Here is an 18,033-nt window from a genome sequence, read left to right on the forward strand (position 1 = left end):
TTTGATTAGGAGGTTTCGATACATGTAAACGATCTTTTGAATTATTTGATAGATTGATAGCTAGCAGTTTGACTTTCGAGTGATCATGGAAATGAGCCAGGTTATGAGTTTGAATACCTTTCTTAAATTCTCAAGCGTCGGTGTCATTTCAGGGTACAAACTGAAGTTACCTGTAAAATTATACCACTTTCAAGACAATCTTTTACAAATATATATTTTTTTAATTGGTTCATTAAACGATTTAAAGAAATCTAATTTTAGTAGCATCCCCCATCAGTTCAGAAGTTTCGCGAAAGTTGTGAATCGAAACGAAAGTCCTTTGATTTTTTAAGATTTCACGCCAATAGTTGATTTCTTGTCGATAACAGAGTTTTTCGTGACAAGCCTGATCTATCTTAGCGGCTGCAATATAAATGACAAACCATCAAAATACAGATGAATAAAGGGGCAAGTTTCTAAAGAAACTGTGGTGCTGCGTCGGTGGGAGAGTATAGCAGGTAATTTAGTGTTAACAACTGGGTTGAAAACGTAAATTAGCCACCGTACAAAGGGTAAAAAAGCTCTGACGAAGGGCTAACGCTCGAAACGTCAGCTTTTTTACCCTCTACGGTGGCTAATTTACGTTTTCAACCCAGTTGTTAACACTAAATTACCTGCATCAAAATACAGGTCAATTAAACTTTGTTCGAAATTTGTTTGAACTCCTGGTTTCGCTTTTTAATACATATTTGTTTCGGATCAACTTAATTCCGTTATGTTTTGCATTGGACACAAGTGTTTAACTTCGTTCTGAAAACTACAATTAGTGAACTGATGCTAGTTATGAAAGGCAAACTGCATTCATTGTTCTTAAAGTTCTGAAAGTAATTAACAACCTCTCGTAATTAGCGATGAAATTCATAAGATAATATTGCCCAAGTTCAGGATTTCTCGCAAGTGAAGGATGTATCTGTATAGTTAGGTCAATGGCGACTGAAAACTGAACAACGAAAAAGTCTAATAGAACAGGATTTTGGACAAGGAATGCTTCCATCCAAACATTTAAAAAAGAACTATCAAGGAAAAAAAATTGTCAGGCCTATTCTTGATTATAGCTGCTGACATTGGATGATGTTTCATTAGCACTAGCAATTGATATAAAGTATCAGTTTCTGTCAGTGCCATCTGTTTCTAGATCGAACCTATGTCTGATGGGGTCATTAAAAATCATCATAAAAGGATGGGATCAAGGAACAAGTAGTTTACAATTTAAACTGAATATCAGGGTGTAGAAGGAAAAAGAAATTCGCAGAGGTTGGTCGTCACGGAAGCTCGATAAAAGCCACACTGAGGTTTGTTCAAGCATATTGCAAAGAAATCCTGATATCCATTCAGCGGGTTTTGACTTAAAATTATTCAGCCTACGGTGGTGTTGGATACGTAATGATTTTGTGACTGATTCATTTTGTTTTAAAATTTCTTTAAAGCTGAAGCATAATTGAGTTACGAGTCAAATTTAGAAGTGAAGAGAAGCTTTTATATAAAATGGAAAATTTAAATTTCATCTGGAAATTCATAAATGCACGATTTACAGTTGAAAGCGATGTTTTTACGACATTTCTGAGGGAGACAGACGCCCATAGTCAAGCAAAGAATAAATATGAAAAATCGCTCTCTAAACAAAAAATCAACTTTCCAGACAATGACCTTGCTCCCGCGCTGCTTTTTCAACTTTGGTTTTTTCCTTTTTATATAAATCCAAGGCATATCCTTCTTGGTTGCGCTAGCGCTAGCATCACTCTCACTCAGGCATGTGCGGGCTTACGAAACCTTAATGCATGTATTTACTTTCTTTTCATAGATGGGTAAAGTTTCTGAGCTCCGACCTTCGGCATGTCTGCCTGTGATACAGTTTTTAATTGTGCTGTCATCCGCAGCTTTAGGATTGTGTTGTTTAGAAGACGTTCATCCAGGGACTTGTACTTGTACACCTTTTGGCGATAGTCGAACTATCGTGAAGTGCTCTGGAATTACACAGGTGCCTGATGATTTGCCATCGAATACAGTGATATTGTGAGTAGAATAAGAACTTAGTCCCCCAGAAGAGTTATCCTTATATTAAAATCACTCTTCCATTAATTGGATGAGGAAAGATCGCCACAATTTTAATGTTTTATGGTAACACATTTGCTACAATTGTCAACATATTGTCGTAAAACCTGACTCTGACGACTCGTGCATATCAAATAACAGCCTGAAAAAATTCCATGATAAGTTATCTTCCCAAGGTGAACGGTTAATGCGGCAAAAATAAAAAATAGGTCTTTAGAAACTCAAAGGCTTTTTAAGAACAGGTCAAAGTCTACTGAATTCAATCATTTTATTTTGTCCACAGTAACTCAACCATTATAAAGAGACAGTGGATAGCATTCTCCAATTTCTACTGACGATATTTTTCTACTGATAGTTATAAATGTATGGACCATCCTAACTGACCGAAGCCACAAAAAACTCTGGTCTGGGATACCCTTTATCTCTAAAATAAGCTCCGATATCGGTAAATCGAGACTGATGACCATACTGTCTCACTCAGCGGAAAAATAAGCCAGAACGCTTAAAGAAATTTAGTGCAAATTGTTGCAATATAACCAGAGTTTCTTCTTCGAAAAGATGATGCGTCTAGCCGTTGCCGGTACAAAAGTGGTAAAAATGATTAGGTAAAATCACGTATGTATATGTTGTTTTTTTAGGAATCTTTCAGGTAATCATCTGACGTCTATCAAAGAGGATGCGTTCACAAACCTGACGTTGCTTAAGAATGTGTAGGTTGAAAATTTCTGTTCATGATGCTCTCTGCCCTTTATCTCAAAAATGTATTTGGTATGAAAAGAGGAACGTTGTATTAATTCGGTTTTTACTGTACGTGGTCTAGCTGGGATTCTCTATTTTCTGAATATGTATGATAGAAATGAATCCCACGTGTGAACTATCCCTAGTGATTGAAGTGGGGAAAACGAAACACTACATCTCTAAGACGAACCCGGAAAATTATCATAAATGTTCAGATTATTAATAGTTGGATGAGAGATTTTTTCAAGAGTAAAGTTTTACTGGACTTTCCTGAACCCAGTCGTTAATCGTGTTAGACGATCTTCAAACTTCCAAATACTTCATCTGAACTTTGTTTCGCCTCTGAGAATTAGCGGATCCTGAACTTAAAATTTTCTTTCTTTTTGTTTTTCCCCTAGGGAAAGTTTGGTTTGGTTTCACGTTTTACGTTTTGGTTTTGGTTTTTTTTACTAAGCGACTGAACATTGAACAAGCTGCTTCGGCGGACAAATGAAATATTTATTTGATTGTCAACTTCCAATTGAGAATCAACTAAAAAATTCCCGCTTGCTGATATGTACACTTCTTTTATATAAATATTTTTTTCCCATTGATTGCTCATATGTCTACAATTTTTTTGCCATAACAGAGATCTTTCGTGGAACGATTTGAGGTCAGTTCCAAAGAACACCTTTCGAAATTTGACGCTGCTTGAGACAATGCAAGTAGAGAATTTCTTTTTTGAGAAAAATACTTTAATGAGAGGAGAAATCAAGGAAGCAAATGCAAAGGAGCTGCGTGTACTTTTTCAGCTTGAATTTCCATATCTAAAGTAATTCAGAATAGCGCTATTTTTGCCTTTCTACCTTACACCTCTCTCTAGATGCAGTTAAAATGCAATTAAAAACCAGTCGTTTCAAATCACTCGCGTTTTCCCTCGCTTGATGTCGTAAAATGTCTGTACTTTGAGTTTTGAATGGCTTCCATGTGGTGTGTATCTTTGTTTTGATTGGTTGTAGTCATGATTACTTTAATTTGGGTTTGAGCTCAGTACATACACTCTTTCCAAATGGGCTTAAGGTATATCTAACTAACTCAAGGTTCAGTTTAGCATATTTAGTTTACAATTCAATAAAATAACATTTTGTGCAACACGCGTTAGAGCGGTGAAAATATTTTATTTTACCCTCACAGAAATATCAACAACAACTTTATCCAAGGTGGATTTTATCTTCCAAAAAACTCGGCAATAGTGTAAGTATTAGCCTTTTGAGTTTCTCAGGCTGTTTTGACTACTACCAAGCAATTATCAGATGAGGTTGAAAATGATACGATGGATAATTGATTGTGATAGTTTGAAAAACTACTATATTCCACTAATTCACTTGCCAAGTTGTTATCGAACAATTTGTTATCAGACAGTTCAAGAAGCCAACCACCTTCAGATTTGTAGATTAAATCAACCAATCGCATTCAAAGTAGTTGCTTAAATCAACCAATTAAACAATTAAACAATTTACACCTCCTTTGTCAGTCCTTTAATGCAAATTTTTCCCTTTCTTTCATAACTTAATTGGATATTCTTCTTTTCTCAGAAATTGTAATGATTAATTGGTGATAAGACTTCATGTCGTCCAACTCTGTCTCTAATCATACTCGTGATAAATAGATCGGACGTCCGCTGCGCGTCCGATTTTGTTATCATCTGTATGATTTCAGATTGAATTGGACTCCACTCAGTCCCATTACCATTACTTATCAAAACCGAAGTCTGGGTTATCTGCTAAAGCCGAAGGCTGAGGTAGATAAATAACACGGGCACGAAGTTTGACAATTCTTGATATCATGCGAAAACTAATACTAGTTGTCTTGTTTTTAAACATAACAAAATCAATGTAAAGCCACTATTCTGCCGTTCCTAGATTAATTCAATATATCGACTGCGGGATATTTTTTTAATTTCAGCTTAGTACGCTTTAATAGACTATCTTTGATTGACCTGAAACTTATTTTGAAACATTCTAAGAGAATCAAAAATTTGTAAGTATGCCTAATTACATGTTCAATATTTCACGTTTCCGACCATAGCAATTTCATCGATAGGGTATAACATTTTTACTCTAATGAGAGCTCTTTAGCTGAAGTATCACATCATTGCTTTATACCTCATTTAACCTATAAGATGTGTATCCCAAGATATGAGTCCAGTTTCTGAGCAAAAAATGTAAGGCTGCAACACAATGCTTTGCCATGAATTAAGCTGATATATTTTTGGTATCCATTGCCACAGAGATATAACTGGAAATCCAATCGGACCTAACTTGACAGTGGACACTTTTGAAGGCTGTGAAAGTATAATCTTTCTGTAAGTAACTAACCACAAGAGTTCATAATCTCTCGCTAACCTTGTATCTTCATTTTTCTGTTGGAATCAATCAAAAGGTCATGTTATCATCAACAATGCTTTGACCTGAAAAACGGGTGCTTTGAATGTAACGGTAATATACTCCTATTTTTATTTTTTAACCACATTTAAGAACTTATTACCTCACTAGATGTTTGAGAAAATGTGGACTAAAGCACATCGAGAGCGGAACCTTTAAATCGATGGAGCAATTAGCTGACCTGTAAGTATCCAACAGTTAATTTTTTTCCAACCCATTTTATAATATACAAAGGGCTTCCCTCCTTAGCCATTGAATGGGGTTTAATGAGTTGTGAGAAAAATTTAAAGGTTGTCATTATTCTACCTTAAACTTTCAGGGACCTTGCTTCCAACATGTTGTCTCTTATGGAGCCAGAAACCTTCAAAGGACTTTCTGATAAACTCAAGTTTTTGTAAGTAAAGAAAATTGCGAAATGGTCTAGCCGTCCGAATTGAGCCCTTCCTGCAGCTGAGATGTGCATGTTTAGAGGAGCGGGATGAAGCTTCTAAAAAAATGACTGCAATCCGCCTTAAAATCATCCGAGAAACCGAACGTAGATTTTCTCTAAAAGATGAAACATTTTTGAAGCGAAGTTTGAGTTCGCTTGGCTTTTAACGGGGCAATAAAACCTAAAATGGCGGCATGTCTTATTTATCTAAAGCATTTTCTCTAATTAAGAACCCTTTTTTGGAAAGGTTTTAGTTTCCTTCCACGTGAAACTGTAACTTTCCTGGTTCAATGTCTTATTTTAATTTCTCACAGGGATCTGCATAACAATTCTCTTTCAACGATTTTTGATGGAACATTTAGTCGTTTCAAGAGCCTCTCTTCTTTGTAAGTACTCTTTGTCCTTGTAAACATTGTATCGTATTTTCCCGCCTCCATTTAGATTCTGCAGTTAAATTGTTAATCACAATCGTTACAAATTCCTCAAATGTTATTGGTGTATTCGCAGCTTCATTTTTCACTAATCATTCTGCACAGTTGTAATCGAACAGTGTAATCGGACAGTTGGCTGTAATCGGACAGTTGAAGCAGCCAATCATACTAAGTCCACTGAGCTAATCCACCAATCACAGAAATGATCAAAATAACGAAAGCAACAATCACTTATCCAAAGAAAAACTGGGGAGTTTCCATTATGGAGGAATTTTTAACTAAAAACATTGTCTCCACTGGAGATATTTGTTTAAGGTGTATTTGCTTTTTCAGAAATTTAAATGGTTATGATTAATTGATAACAGGACTTCTTGTCGTTCAATTCGTTCTGTAATCATACGAGTGATTGACAAATTGGACTTCCGCTTCGCGATCGTCCGATTTTGTAAATCACTCGTATAATTACAGACCTAATTGGACTCCACTCGGTCCTATTACCATTATTTATCAAAACTATTACAAAATTCTCGAACGTGATTGGTTATCACCGGTGCAATTTGAGCACGAATAGGACAGCGTGCGCGTTATGCTTGTATTTGGACAGTGTAATAGGACAGTTAACAAGCCATGCCTGTGTAAGTGGACAGAACGCGTCATGTGCGCGCGTTGTTGTCTCGCATTTTGCCGAGTTAATTCACTGCAACTTTTTTTTTTATGAAAACGTATCACCCATGTCCTCTCTTTCTCAAATTTTGTCCTAGTTTTGATTAATTGGTAACAGGACTTGGTGTCGTCCAATTCTGTCTGTAATCATACTCGTGATTAACAAATGTTTTACGACCAACTGTTGACTCCGTTGAGACCCTCTTTTCAGGGAGAACAGAGAGGGATCCTTCTAGCTAAATAGTGAGGGGGGGGGGGTCATTAGAGTACTACAGAGCCTTATGGGGGGATCAGGTAAATCAGTATGTTTTTTCACGTGTGTTTGGTATCGCCAATCAGCTGCTGATACGTAACTCGCCTTTCGCGCCACTCGGTCAGGTTGATGAATGAACGGCAAAGCCTTCACCATTCTCAATCCAAGTTGGTTTGTCGGAATTTTTTTCGGATTATGGCTGCTAAAACACTGAAAAATCCTTATCGCTTACACACAGAGGCGTTCAAACTTTCCTAGAAGAGGGAGAAAACCAAAAAATGAAAAGAAAGACCGAAAGTTACGTATTTAGTGGCTTTGGTACTGGCATTTCTCGTGGCTGAGAACGAAAATCGACAGCTGGAAGATTTGCCATATGCCGATTTTGGCCGTGTACCTGAAAGATTTCTTTGTCGGTAAGGACTAAGTCAATAACTGAGAATTTTGTATATTGGAAATTAGGCCCCTTGTTTGTTTTTGTAGTGATCTAACGCATGTTTCCATAGTGAGTGCTCCATCGCACTTTATTCGGGGATTGTCGATCCTTTTATTTACATTCAATCAAAGTCGACTTTTCTCGTCGGTAAAGGGCTATTATGTTCATATGATAAACGTGTTAAACATTTATTATATATTCGCGTTCAACTCGAAGCGAAATTCCATATCTACGCGCGCCCATGTATTATTCTCCATGGCTAATCGTAATAATGGTGTTAGCAGTTGCAGTAATGGTGGCTGTAGCTCTAGCCGTAATGGTTTGTTTGAAGTCAATTTTTTTGTTTCTTTTCCAGACTTCTGAAAACCAACAAGTTAACATCTGTGCCAGATTTAACTGGCCTCACTAATTTGGTTAAGTTGTAAGTGATTGACGCTGTGAATTAGTCCTTTTCACTGATTACCACATACCATTTCACCTTACTTATCTTAATAGTTACCTAATCAGCTATTCTTTCAATGCGGCTCCCAGTCTCGTACCCAAGCCTATCACGGCCAAGCGGTTGTAAGATCTTACATTTCAGTTACACGGTAGGATCAGGGTACCAGATTATGCGGCTCCTTAGAGCCGATATGGACATATTACAATTGAACACAGATTGCGAAACAAAATCACCCAATTGGCAGGGATTAAATATGTTGGTTATATTTGGCCTCTTTATAAAAGGCGCAGCAAAGGATATTTACTTAGGGCGAGCAAAAACAAATACAGTAACTAGATAGTTGGAGGAATTGAGCCCAGCGGACTACAAGTCCGGCGCCGTAACCGCTCTGCCCCGCTACCTCCAACGTAAGACTAAATTTGTAACCCTTGGGATTAAGTTATTTCCCAAAGGTCGATGAGTTATTATAAGCTGATGCGACAACAAGACTAACTGGTGAAGTGCCACCCCCTCTTGTATGTGTAGACATTCCAGAAGCACATAAATTTCATTCTGGTAAAGGGACTGAAAGTTCTTTTCCGACAGGAAGGGTCAATGAAAACTGGAATCATCCCAAGGCAAACTCAGGGCAATGTTCAGCACGTGATCACTCGCTTTTATTTTGTTTTCAGTCCAATGATATTTTCCTAATGAAAACTCCAGTACCCTGCGCAGTGGCGCGCCTGTGTTTTTTTTGTGATGTCAACTTCCGCTTCAATGATCATTCCTTGGACGTTTATATTCAAGGGGTGGTTCGGAGAATTCATTGTAGGAAAAAGAGAGCCTTTTAATTTGCTTCAATCTAATATTCATCCTTCTTTATATTTTGTAGAGACATGCAACGTAACAAAATCAAGGACATATCACGACTCAACAGCGCTACCTCAAAAGTCGTGAGAGACTTGTAGGCAAATATTTTTTCTGTATATCTTGTTATTCTCCGCAGCGCATCGATTGTATTTATTGTTGCTTTGCAAAACGAGTCTTCATAAGAATAGAAAATCAATATGTATAAATTCTGTTCAGGTGAAAAGGATGCAATAGAAAGCGCTTTGTAATTTGTCGTCAAAGCCTCTCTAACTATTAGTTAGAGAGCTTTCTATGGCGTGTTAGTTTATGATAACGAAACCATAGAAATCGAGAGAGAATGATATAATTGTAATTTTTTATAGACATAAAAACCTTTTGATCGTTTAAACTTTTAAAGACTCATATTTTGTATCCTCCTCTTAGGCTACCCACCATTCTCACTATCCATCGCGAAGTGGAGATTGGTTAGCGCAGCCAATCAGATTGCAGCATTTTCTTCGATCTACTGTGATCCTTATTTATCAAGATGTTTACAACAGTCACCGCAATTAAGAAATATCAGTGCGAGAATAGAAACACAATTTAATCAACGAAGATTAACTTCACTTCCTGACGTTCTTATGTGCAGGTTATTAGGAAATAATGACATCAAAGAGCTACCAACCGACATCTTTCAGAAGTTACCCGTCGCATACACTTTGTAAGTCTGTCCGAATTACCCAATGCAAGTAGAAAAGTAAAGATATCCTCATGAAAGATTATTCTGAATCTTCCCTTATATCTATTTCCCCACATTAAATCGCTTAGAAGCCAGTCATTATTTATCGAGCTGGGGGGAGGAGGGAGAGGAGAGGAAGGATTCTGTGTAACTGATCCTCCGTAAGACTCTGTAACATTCTTATGATCCCCTCTCTGATTAGTAATTAATTAGTATTCAATATCATACGGTCCCCCCTTATACTCTGTTGATGACGTACGAATCCCCCTCTCCTCTGAAAACCATGTGATCTCCTCAAAAACCCTTTCCCCCCGGCGAAAATAATGATTAGTCTTTTACACAGCCTGTCTGTCTGTTTCTCTTCACAGGGATTTGTCCTTCAATAATCTCCAGTTCATACCACATGATGCGTTTTCTGGGTGCAAGCAGTTAGTTCGGTTGTGAGTAACAAGATGCCATTTTGTGATGTCGGATCACATTCTGCATCTTCTCTCTTTGATGTTATGCTCTACTGTGTTTGATTGAAAAGAAAAAGAAAGAAAAGAAAAACTAAACTAACTTGAACGTAGTATTCTGATATTCTGATCACTTTACGATACATAAAACCGAATAACGATAAACTCGAATTAATGTATTCATTTTATGTTTTCTTTTTCTCTGAAGGGCGTTAAGTTACAATTACATCTCAGAAATCAGCCGCCGCTCATTCGCTGGGCTCAAAAATCTGCGCATGTTGTATGTATATCCTGTTCTTTTCACAAAGGCTCGCCATAGCCAATTACAGCACTCACACACGTCGACAAAGAATCATCACTGGAAGAACTTGAAATTCAAGGCCCTCATTTTTACCTAACCTCTTGTACTTCGCCATTTTAAACCTGTTTTCCTCGATGATAAAGAAGATTTATATAATAAGCTAATTAATGGAGTTTGTTTGAGCTGTTTAATCAAGTCACGCATCATGACTTATACAATTAAGATCAATCTGCTGTCCATAGTTTTCCTTGCAAACGGGCGCCAATTCAAACTGTCAATTGAAGCCAAGGAAATGCTGAGTGATTACCTGTGAGGGATCGGCGTCGCATGCAAGAGATTACCAGCAATTCATTCTGCTTTATAATGTATATAGTCTCTATATGTATATAATGTATATACTATTAATAATCATCGTGCCACAATCTTTTACTCCTTTTAACATTAGGTCGCTCGTAAACAACAGTCTGGCTTTCATTCCTGAAAACACTTTTGCTGACACTCCGTTACAAATTTTGTAAGTACTTTGGAGTTCTCCTTTTTAATTTTCATACAAAACGGGATGATACGGGGAAACACTCGAACGTTGAGCGTATGAAAAATGATTAACTCATAAACTTTATAGCTTCTTTCTTAATTGAAAATCAGAGGCTCCCCATAATTAAGAAAATTGCATAACCTGAGTCGATATGGCTTGAGTAGAACTTAACCTGTTGTGCTCCTTCTCCAACAATCTTACTGTCACTTTAAACAGGTTCCTTCACGGAAACAGAATCAAAGATGTTGATAGCAACGGTTTTCGAGGCCTCAGTGACCTTAAATCGATGTAAGTTATAAGCAAAAATCTCTTTTAATTCAAGAATATGCATAATCGACATCTAAAAGGATGTTTTTCTTCATAGCTTTTGGTTGGTTTGAGATCAAGACAAGATCACATATTAAATCTCTCACAAAACAAAGAAGTTCGTGTTTCTCAATCATTAAATGAAGTGATAGACCGCACTTTCTACAGGTTTTACCGGAATAATGATCCGCACAGGATGTTGGAAGAACACTTGAAAAGTTTGTGGATTACTCGCCTCCGACACGGTAAACTGATAGAGAGGGCAGTCTTTCGCTTTTACAAAATAACTTTTCAATGTTTCAATTTTCTATCGGTTTACCGGTGCAATAAAGACCAACAAAAGATAAGGTTTGACCAATAACTTATGGGCCTTGTAGTGTCTCAGATCTTTTATCAAAAAAATACTATTCATTCAATAACCAAAGTGCTCTGTATTTACTATGAACACGATATAAACAAATGATTAAAAATACTTTTAATATTGATTTTTAAGTCAGATGTGCCTTTTTTTATTCGTTTATAGGACACTATTTGACAATCCCCTAAAATTTCTTCCAAGACAGATGTTCATGGGAATTAATACAAATGCTACATTGTAAGTATCATCCAATCAAAAGAGTAGCAGAATCGAACATTTTAAAAACTAAGCGGCGTAGCTTAATGTTTTTAAAATGTGCAGGACGTACGATTATATGGATTGTTTTGTTTTTGTTGTTTTTGGCCACAACGATTTGAGCGCATTATCAACAATTTGAAGATAATTGTTTGCATTCACGGATGCTTATTGTACAAGTGTTACCTCATCGCTTAAATTGGATCATGTTTTATGTGTATCATTCCAGTTTTAAAGCACATGTCTGGAGACTGAACTCGAGCCATGTAATCCACCTGGCCGAAGCTTAACCCGGTTTCCTTAGCATGTAGCAACTAGAAGTATTGGCACTCCCCCTTGGATGGGACCAGATGCTAGTCTTTCTCAATGACATCCCCGGCATTTCATCAGGCTTCCCTGACTATTGGCTGTCACTCATTTACACTCCTGGGTGGAGAGAGGCATGGGGAGAGTAAAATGTTTTGCCCAATAACTTAACACGATAACCCGGCCACTGAGTCTGCCAAGGACTGAAAAACCTGCTTTCCTTTGTAACTCTGGTTCTCTCGGTTTGAAAGCATGACCTTGTAGCTAAATACTACATGTTTTACGCCACAACTTGAATGCACGTTTAATCTAACTCCCGGATCGACAAATATTTAAAAGTAAAGATGTGTAGATGTGTAATATGTGAATGTGATTTGACTAAAAATAAATAATTAATACAAATATCTCATTACAAATATAACAACAGCAAGAATATAGACAAAGCTACTTGAAATAGAAACGAACTTACAATTTGTGGCGTAACCAGGTCCGATAGTAAAACTCTTAAACAAAAGTAACACGGCGCTAGCAAAAAGTAACCAAACGACTGACTTAGTTGAAATCAACTAGCGATGAAAATTATCTAACTTTATACTGACGAGAAATACAACGCTACTGGCGTTACGTAATTCTTACACAACCTCACGCAAAAACGCGAACTTAATTGAATAGAGACATAACATACAGCATAACATACAACAGTAGTTCAATTGAAAGAGGAAATAATATAAATAGAGAATAGTACCTGGGCGCACGTAGATATGGAATCTCTCATCGAGTTGAACACGAGAAGAGAAATTACATGTCAACAAGCAACCATGTATTACTTTGTTTATCGTATAAACACAATAGTCCTTTACTGAGAAGAAAAGCCGACTTCATTAATGAATGAAAATAAATGAATCGACAATCTCCGAATAACAATCGTAGAGTACGTTGGCGCTAACTCTTAAGATGGAAAAATGGGTGAAGGCTTTGCCGTTCATTCATCAACCTGATTGAGTGGCGCTAAAGGCGAGTGACGTGTCAGTAGCTGATTAGCTGATTCAACACACGTGAAAAAATACGATATTTTTTCACGTGTGTTGTTACGGCTTTTCTTAAGGCCGGAAATCCCTGTATAACACCGCAGTTTATGTGATAAAATAATTTTGCAGTTACTTGAAAATTAACAGAAATTCAAATACTAGTTGCTACAGGCCATATCATTACCATCACTGAAAAAAAAACCGTATGATAAAGATTGTGCTTCATCTTGCAGGGCTGTTTCATGTAAAAACCTTCGAAAGATTCCACGAGGGAAGTATACTTTTCCTTTAATGTGAGTAGTCATGAAAAGCTTAGAAACAAATGGGTGAGCAATGAGTTAGCTTTATACACTTACACTTGACTTAATTTATTCACCCAGCTCAGTTTTCAACAAATTCAAATTAGAAATTAATACAAAGTAAATAATAAATAAATAATTATCATAAAATGTTAGTAACGAGTGAGTTGGTGTCATACAAATAGTAAAAGCTAATCTAGTGGAATAGTAGAACTTCTACTTAGAGCGTCTGCCTTCTGAGAAATGCAAACTTGTCGCTAAACAAGAGTTAGGTGGCTTACAGAGGCTTTGGCGCTTTAATCATTCACGCGATTATCACTGTCTTCTTCATGCGCTAAAGATAAACCCTATTTCGCTTTATTGGTTGTTGAAAGAGGTGATAACGGTGTCAATCTGTCTTTTGTTTCTTTCTTTAGCGAATGTGCTCCGTCAGCTACCTTCCACGTAGTCCTCTGCAATGATGAAATTGGGTTTGTAATGAGGGGACTCGTAGGTTTTATGTGCCGAAAATACAGGCACGGTCCTTTACGCAGGTGCTATAACTGCAGTTTTTGCTCGGTGGGTACCTATTATCCGACGGTTGACTCACACACCAATTGTTTAAAGTGTCCCGCAGGTAATTACTTAAGTCTTTTGATTATAATATGCTATTGTTTTTTTTTTCATTACCGTTTTTCACGAAAAACTAGACGCGTTGTTCCATGCGTTCAGATGCTCCTAATAAAAAAATCAAGGATCAGTCCCTTTAAGATTTTGTTAGAATTGCGCCGAACCAAAATTCACTCCTTCGTTCCTCCGCTCCTTCATTCCTTCCGCAAACCAGCGCATAAGGCTTGCGAACAGGGCTTGCGCACATTTTTTTCTTTTTTGCCTATTCATTGATCTCAAAATAAAAGTAACACGTATTAACTGAAAATGCCTTCGTTTCAGGAGGCTTTTATCAAGATGAGATGGGTCAATATGGATGCAAGATTTGCAGCACGGGTACCTATGTTCCTGAGGAACAGCATCCTGGAAAAAGTCCTAATGACTGTCGCGCATGCCCATACGGTAAGGATCAGGTTCAATAACAAACTCTTGCGTGGTTTTACTCACCATCTTATTGTCCGATTACCATGATTTTATGCTTTGCAAAATGTGTTTGTTTTTCATTATGATTTTACACACAAACTAATTATTAATCATTTTCTCGCGATTAAGAGTCATTACTGATCGTGGAGCCAAGCTAGGAAAAGCCATTTGTTTCGACACCTGTATTGCTAATTTTCAGAGCGCGGTGAGGAAAAACGACTACCCGTCGCTAACCGTAAATTGCTGACCAGGTGCTGTCGGTAAATTTTGGTGTGGTCTCTGATGTGTATCACTTCCCATGCAACCATAGGTTTACAATGTTGTGGAGAGCACTGGTGGTTACCATCTGGCCCTGGTTGTTCAAAGGCTGGATAGCGCTCTTGACTGGATAAATCTCAATTTGGTGGATAGCGCAGTACGTTTTGTGAACACTTATCCACTGGACAGCGATTTACCCGTTTGATAGTGTTATCGTATCCGTCCATTGAACAACTGGTCCCTGAAAGATCTCTCAGAAGAGTAAAGGGCTTTCATGTTGGGAAATTTTGGTCGCAATGTGTTTACATAACATTTCTGTGTTTGTAAACAGGTACTAGAACTAATGAAACCGCTGGTTACCGTGCATGTCGATGCCTCCATAAATTCTACCGCTTGAATCGTTTTGGTCCCTGCAAATCGTGTCCATATCATGGAATGAACTGTGAGGATGATACGGCAATATTAGCACCAAATTACTTTTGGAAATGGAACAGCTCCGAAAAAATGGAATTTTACTTAAGTTTCGTCCACAACATTCATATTACCACAGCTAAATACAATAAAACCTTCTCCATTTTTGAAGGACAGTTGCCAAAGCCTCTGAAGTGCCCTTATCCAGACTCATGTAAGGGCGGAATAAACTCAAAGTGTAACACTGGCTACCAGGGTACCCTCTGTGCGGCATGTTCCTCGTACCATTATCTTAGATTCAACAGATGTTTAAAATGTCCTAAGTTAGTGGTCACAGTCATTTCTTGTGGTCTGATACTTTTGTTCTTTGTCCTGCTGTTTGTGATTGTTTTCATGGGCGACTCAAGACGAGCAGGAGACAATCGTTTTGTTGCAGATGTCGTTATGTCCTGCATTAAGATCGTTATTGGATTCTACCAAGTTCTTGCTGGTATTTTCTCAGCTTTGCTGCATGTACAGTGGCCAATAGTTCTTTTATCTACGGCGAAATACTTGAAGTTTGTTGAAGGAAATATTTTACAGTTCGCACCTCTGAGTTGCATTCACCCTGTGCTCCGCTTGGACCCATTTATTCAATTTGTCCTCGCTGTTACTATAAACGTCTTTGCTGTCTCTTCAATACTGCTTTACCTCTTCTTTAAAATGCATCTCCTTAACAGGATAGAGAATTCCACAGAAGAAAACAGTTCCACTTTTATAGCGGGAAACACCTTACAAAGAATAGAGGATACCACAGCAGAAAATGCCTTGTATGGAATTGAGAATTCTATGCTAGAGAGTACTTCGGCGTGCTTAACGGGGGATTCCAAACGGGAAAAAATCTCAAAGCTGAAGAAGTCTTGCTATCGAAACATCTTTTTATTTCTCTTGTTGTCTTATCCAATAACAAGTAAGAAGATTATAAACATTCTGCCCCTGCCAGGAGCGTGTGTCAAGGTGTGTTTCTTGAATGATGAGAGCGATTGTATTTCTCTACTGAAGGCCGACTATTCCATTCGCTGTTCTACCTCTCGACACACTGACTTTTGGCACATCGCTGCTGGGTTTGCATTGTATCCCATCGCCTTCCCAATTCTGCTGCTGGCGCTCCTTTGGAAATGTCGAAAATACCCACAAAAACACAAACAGTTTAACTTTGGCTTGAAAGTGTTCTATGAAAACTATAAGGACAAGTATTGGTTCTGGGAGATAGTTGAGATGTACCGGAAGCTGATCTTTATTTCAGTCATTCTTCTGTTCGACTCCGAAGGTGATTCTCAAATTGGCTTCGCTGTGATCGCAGCAAGTGCATCAGGAATTGTATACACCATCTTTCGACCGATGAAAGACAAGTTTGAAGATCGACTACAAACATTTGTGCTTTGGGTAATATTCTTTAATATCTGTCTTGGTGCAGTTTATTCACGACCCACCTTGAATGAGGGACATGGAGATGAAAATTCGTTTTTTGTAAACGTGACGTTTTTGATTCTCAACTGTGCCGTGTTGGTTGTGGCAGTTGGTAAGTCCTCTGATCAGAACTTTTTTTTTCGATCAATATATTGTAACGGCATTGCAGAAGACTTTAGGGGTTTGGTCGGAGTTGTTTAATTACTTTTTTCGCAAACGAGCTCTTTATACTGACAAGTACATATCTCTGTTAACACCTACTTGCACTATACTTAAGTGAAATAGTTGAATCGGTCTTTTTAAAGTGGTCCGTTTGACACATTAAATCACAAAAACCTGGTCAAAGTTTGTTAAACTTGGTTAGCAGTGAGCCAAATGTATGAACATGCGAGGAAATTTTGATTATTGTTATCCGTTATCTCTTCCGACCTTCACTGAAGGATTACACGTTTTTCCATCGCTGGAAGCCAAGAACACTTCCTGATACAATATTTGTAGAACTACTACTTCAAATTACTGCTACAAAGTACTACTGTCCACTACTATTTAGTTTGCTTTTCTGTAACTTTTCCGTATGGAAAGTTAATCCGCTATATATGTGACGTTTCTTTTCCTTTCAGGAAAGGGTCTTCTCCATTTGATACATAGCTGTCGACGCAAAAGAGACACCGATTATGAGGTCCTGGAGCCAATCTTGGGGGAGGAAGACCATATTGCAGAGTAATGGCCGCTTTGGCGTTACAGTGTATAAGGTTTTTTTTTTAACCTTTCCTCATCGTGTTTACCGCCATTAACTTGCACCAAAAGTCAATATGATTTAACAGATAAGATAAAAAGATTGATGGACTCGACTCATTTATAATGTTTGGACTGAGAGCGCCAAAAGATTGAACATGAGAACATAAAATTCACTGGCCAGATTTCGATACAAAAAAAACTTAGACTTAACATGTAGTTTATAAATAAAAACAATCAAAAATTAGATGAGTAATTGAGAGCTTAATATCAACCCAATTCCTTTTTCCTTTTTATTATTTTTTGAGGTTCCATCGCTCAATTGATAAATAAATTGATCGACAAAGAAAGCCTAGCTGGTCATAGCTGCATGTGCTCCATTATTGGTGGCTATTGTTTTTTCAGGGCATTTTATTGTTCGAAACTACCTGCACGCTCTATTGAGAGGGAAAAAGGTTGAAGTTATACGACACGACGGAAGAATTCCACTGGAAAAATTATTAGTGACAAAACTGACTCTCTAGTAGAGAGATTCTTGCGGAATGAAACCGCTCTCAAAAGATATTTAGCAAACTAACGGATGGCATAACATCAAACAGATATTCAACAGAGTACATTTTCTGTCACTGAATGGATAGGGTCAACCATAACGGACATGAAAGCCTTCAAAAGACTCGATCGTTTACGCTGGCCCGTTCCGATCCGATTTTTTTTCACGCTCATAAATGAAAAGATAGACTATAGAATGACTTAAAATTATTAACTCAAATCCGACATCAAAGACCACAAGAGATC

At 37.6% G+C, this 18,033-nt stretch overlaps 1 protein-coding gene across 5 annotated transcripts; it reads left to right on the forward strand.

Annotated features, from left to right (window-relative positions):
* Nucleotides 1-1,197: 1,197 nt before the first annotated feature.
* On the forward strand, nt 1,198-17,878 carry LOC131772675 (leucine-rich repeat-containing protein 15-like). 5 transcript variants are annotated; one of them, XM_066164706.1, is made up of 23 exons: nt 1,198-1,331; nt 1,841-2,052; nt 2,730-2,801; nt 3,458-3,529; nt 4,003-4,062; nt 4,774-4,848; nt 5,099-5,173; nt 5,364-5,435; nt 5,572-5,646; nt 5,997-6,068; nt 7,818-7,883; nt 8,776-8,847; nt 9,382-9,453; nt 9,840-9,911; nt 10,135-10,206; nt 10,673-10,741; nt 10,979-11,050; nt 11,592-11,663; nt 13,249-13,308; nt 13,731-13,930; nt 14,245-14,364; nt 14,975-16,615; nt 17,124-17,878. In XM_066164706.1, exons 2-23 carry the CDS (start codon nt 1,841-1,843, stop codon nt 17,225-17,227), a joined length of 3,477 nt encoding a protein of 1,158 aa, XP_066020803.1. In that variant the 5' UTR covers nt 1,198-1,331; the 3' UTR covers nt 17,228-17,878. The 5 variants fall into 5 exon arrangements, with proteins under 5 accessions (XP_066020803.1, XP_066020805.1, XP_066020804.1 ...); XM_066164708.1 differs by having other exon boundaries at nt 14,975-16,479; XM_066164707.1 differs by having other exon boundaries at nt 3,458-3,481.
* The last annotated feature ends 155 nt before the right edge of the window (nt 17,879-18,033 follow it).

Source organism: Pocillopora verrucosa, chromosome 4, assembly GCF_036669915.1.
Source record: "Pocillopora verrucosa isolate sample1 chromosome 4, ASM3666991v2, whole genome shotgun sequence".
Classification (NCBI taxonomy): Eukaryota; Metazoa; Cnidaria; class Anthozoa; order Scleractinia; family Pocilloporidae; genus Pocillopora; species Pocillopora verrucosa.

Excerpts from the sequence above, each read along its gene's own strand:
- LOC131772675 (XM_066164706.1), top strand. The coding sequence starts at position 1,841 with ATGGGTAAAGTTTCTGAGCTCCGACCTTCGGCATGTCTGCCTGTGATA. Across the intron at positions 5,436-5,571 it reads ATGGAGCAATTAGCTGACCT|GGACCTTGCTTCCAACATGT; the intron begins GTAAGTATCCAA and ends TTAAACTTTCAG. Across the intron at positions 7,884-8,775 it reads CTCACTAATTTGGTTAAGTT|AGACATGCAACGTAACAAAA; the intron begins GTAAGTGATTGA and ends TATATTTTGTAG.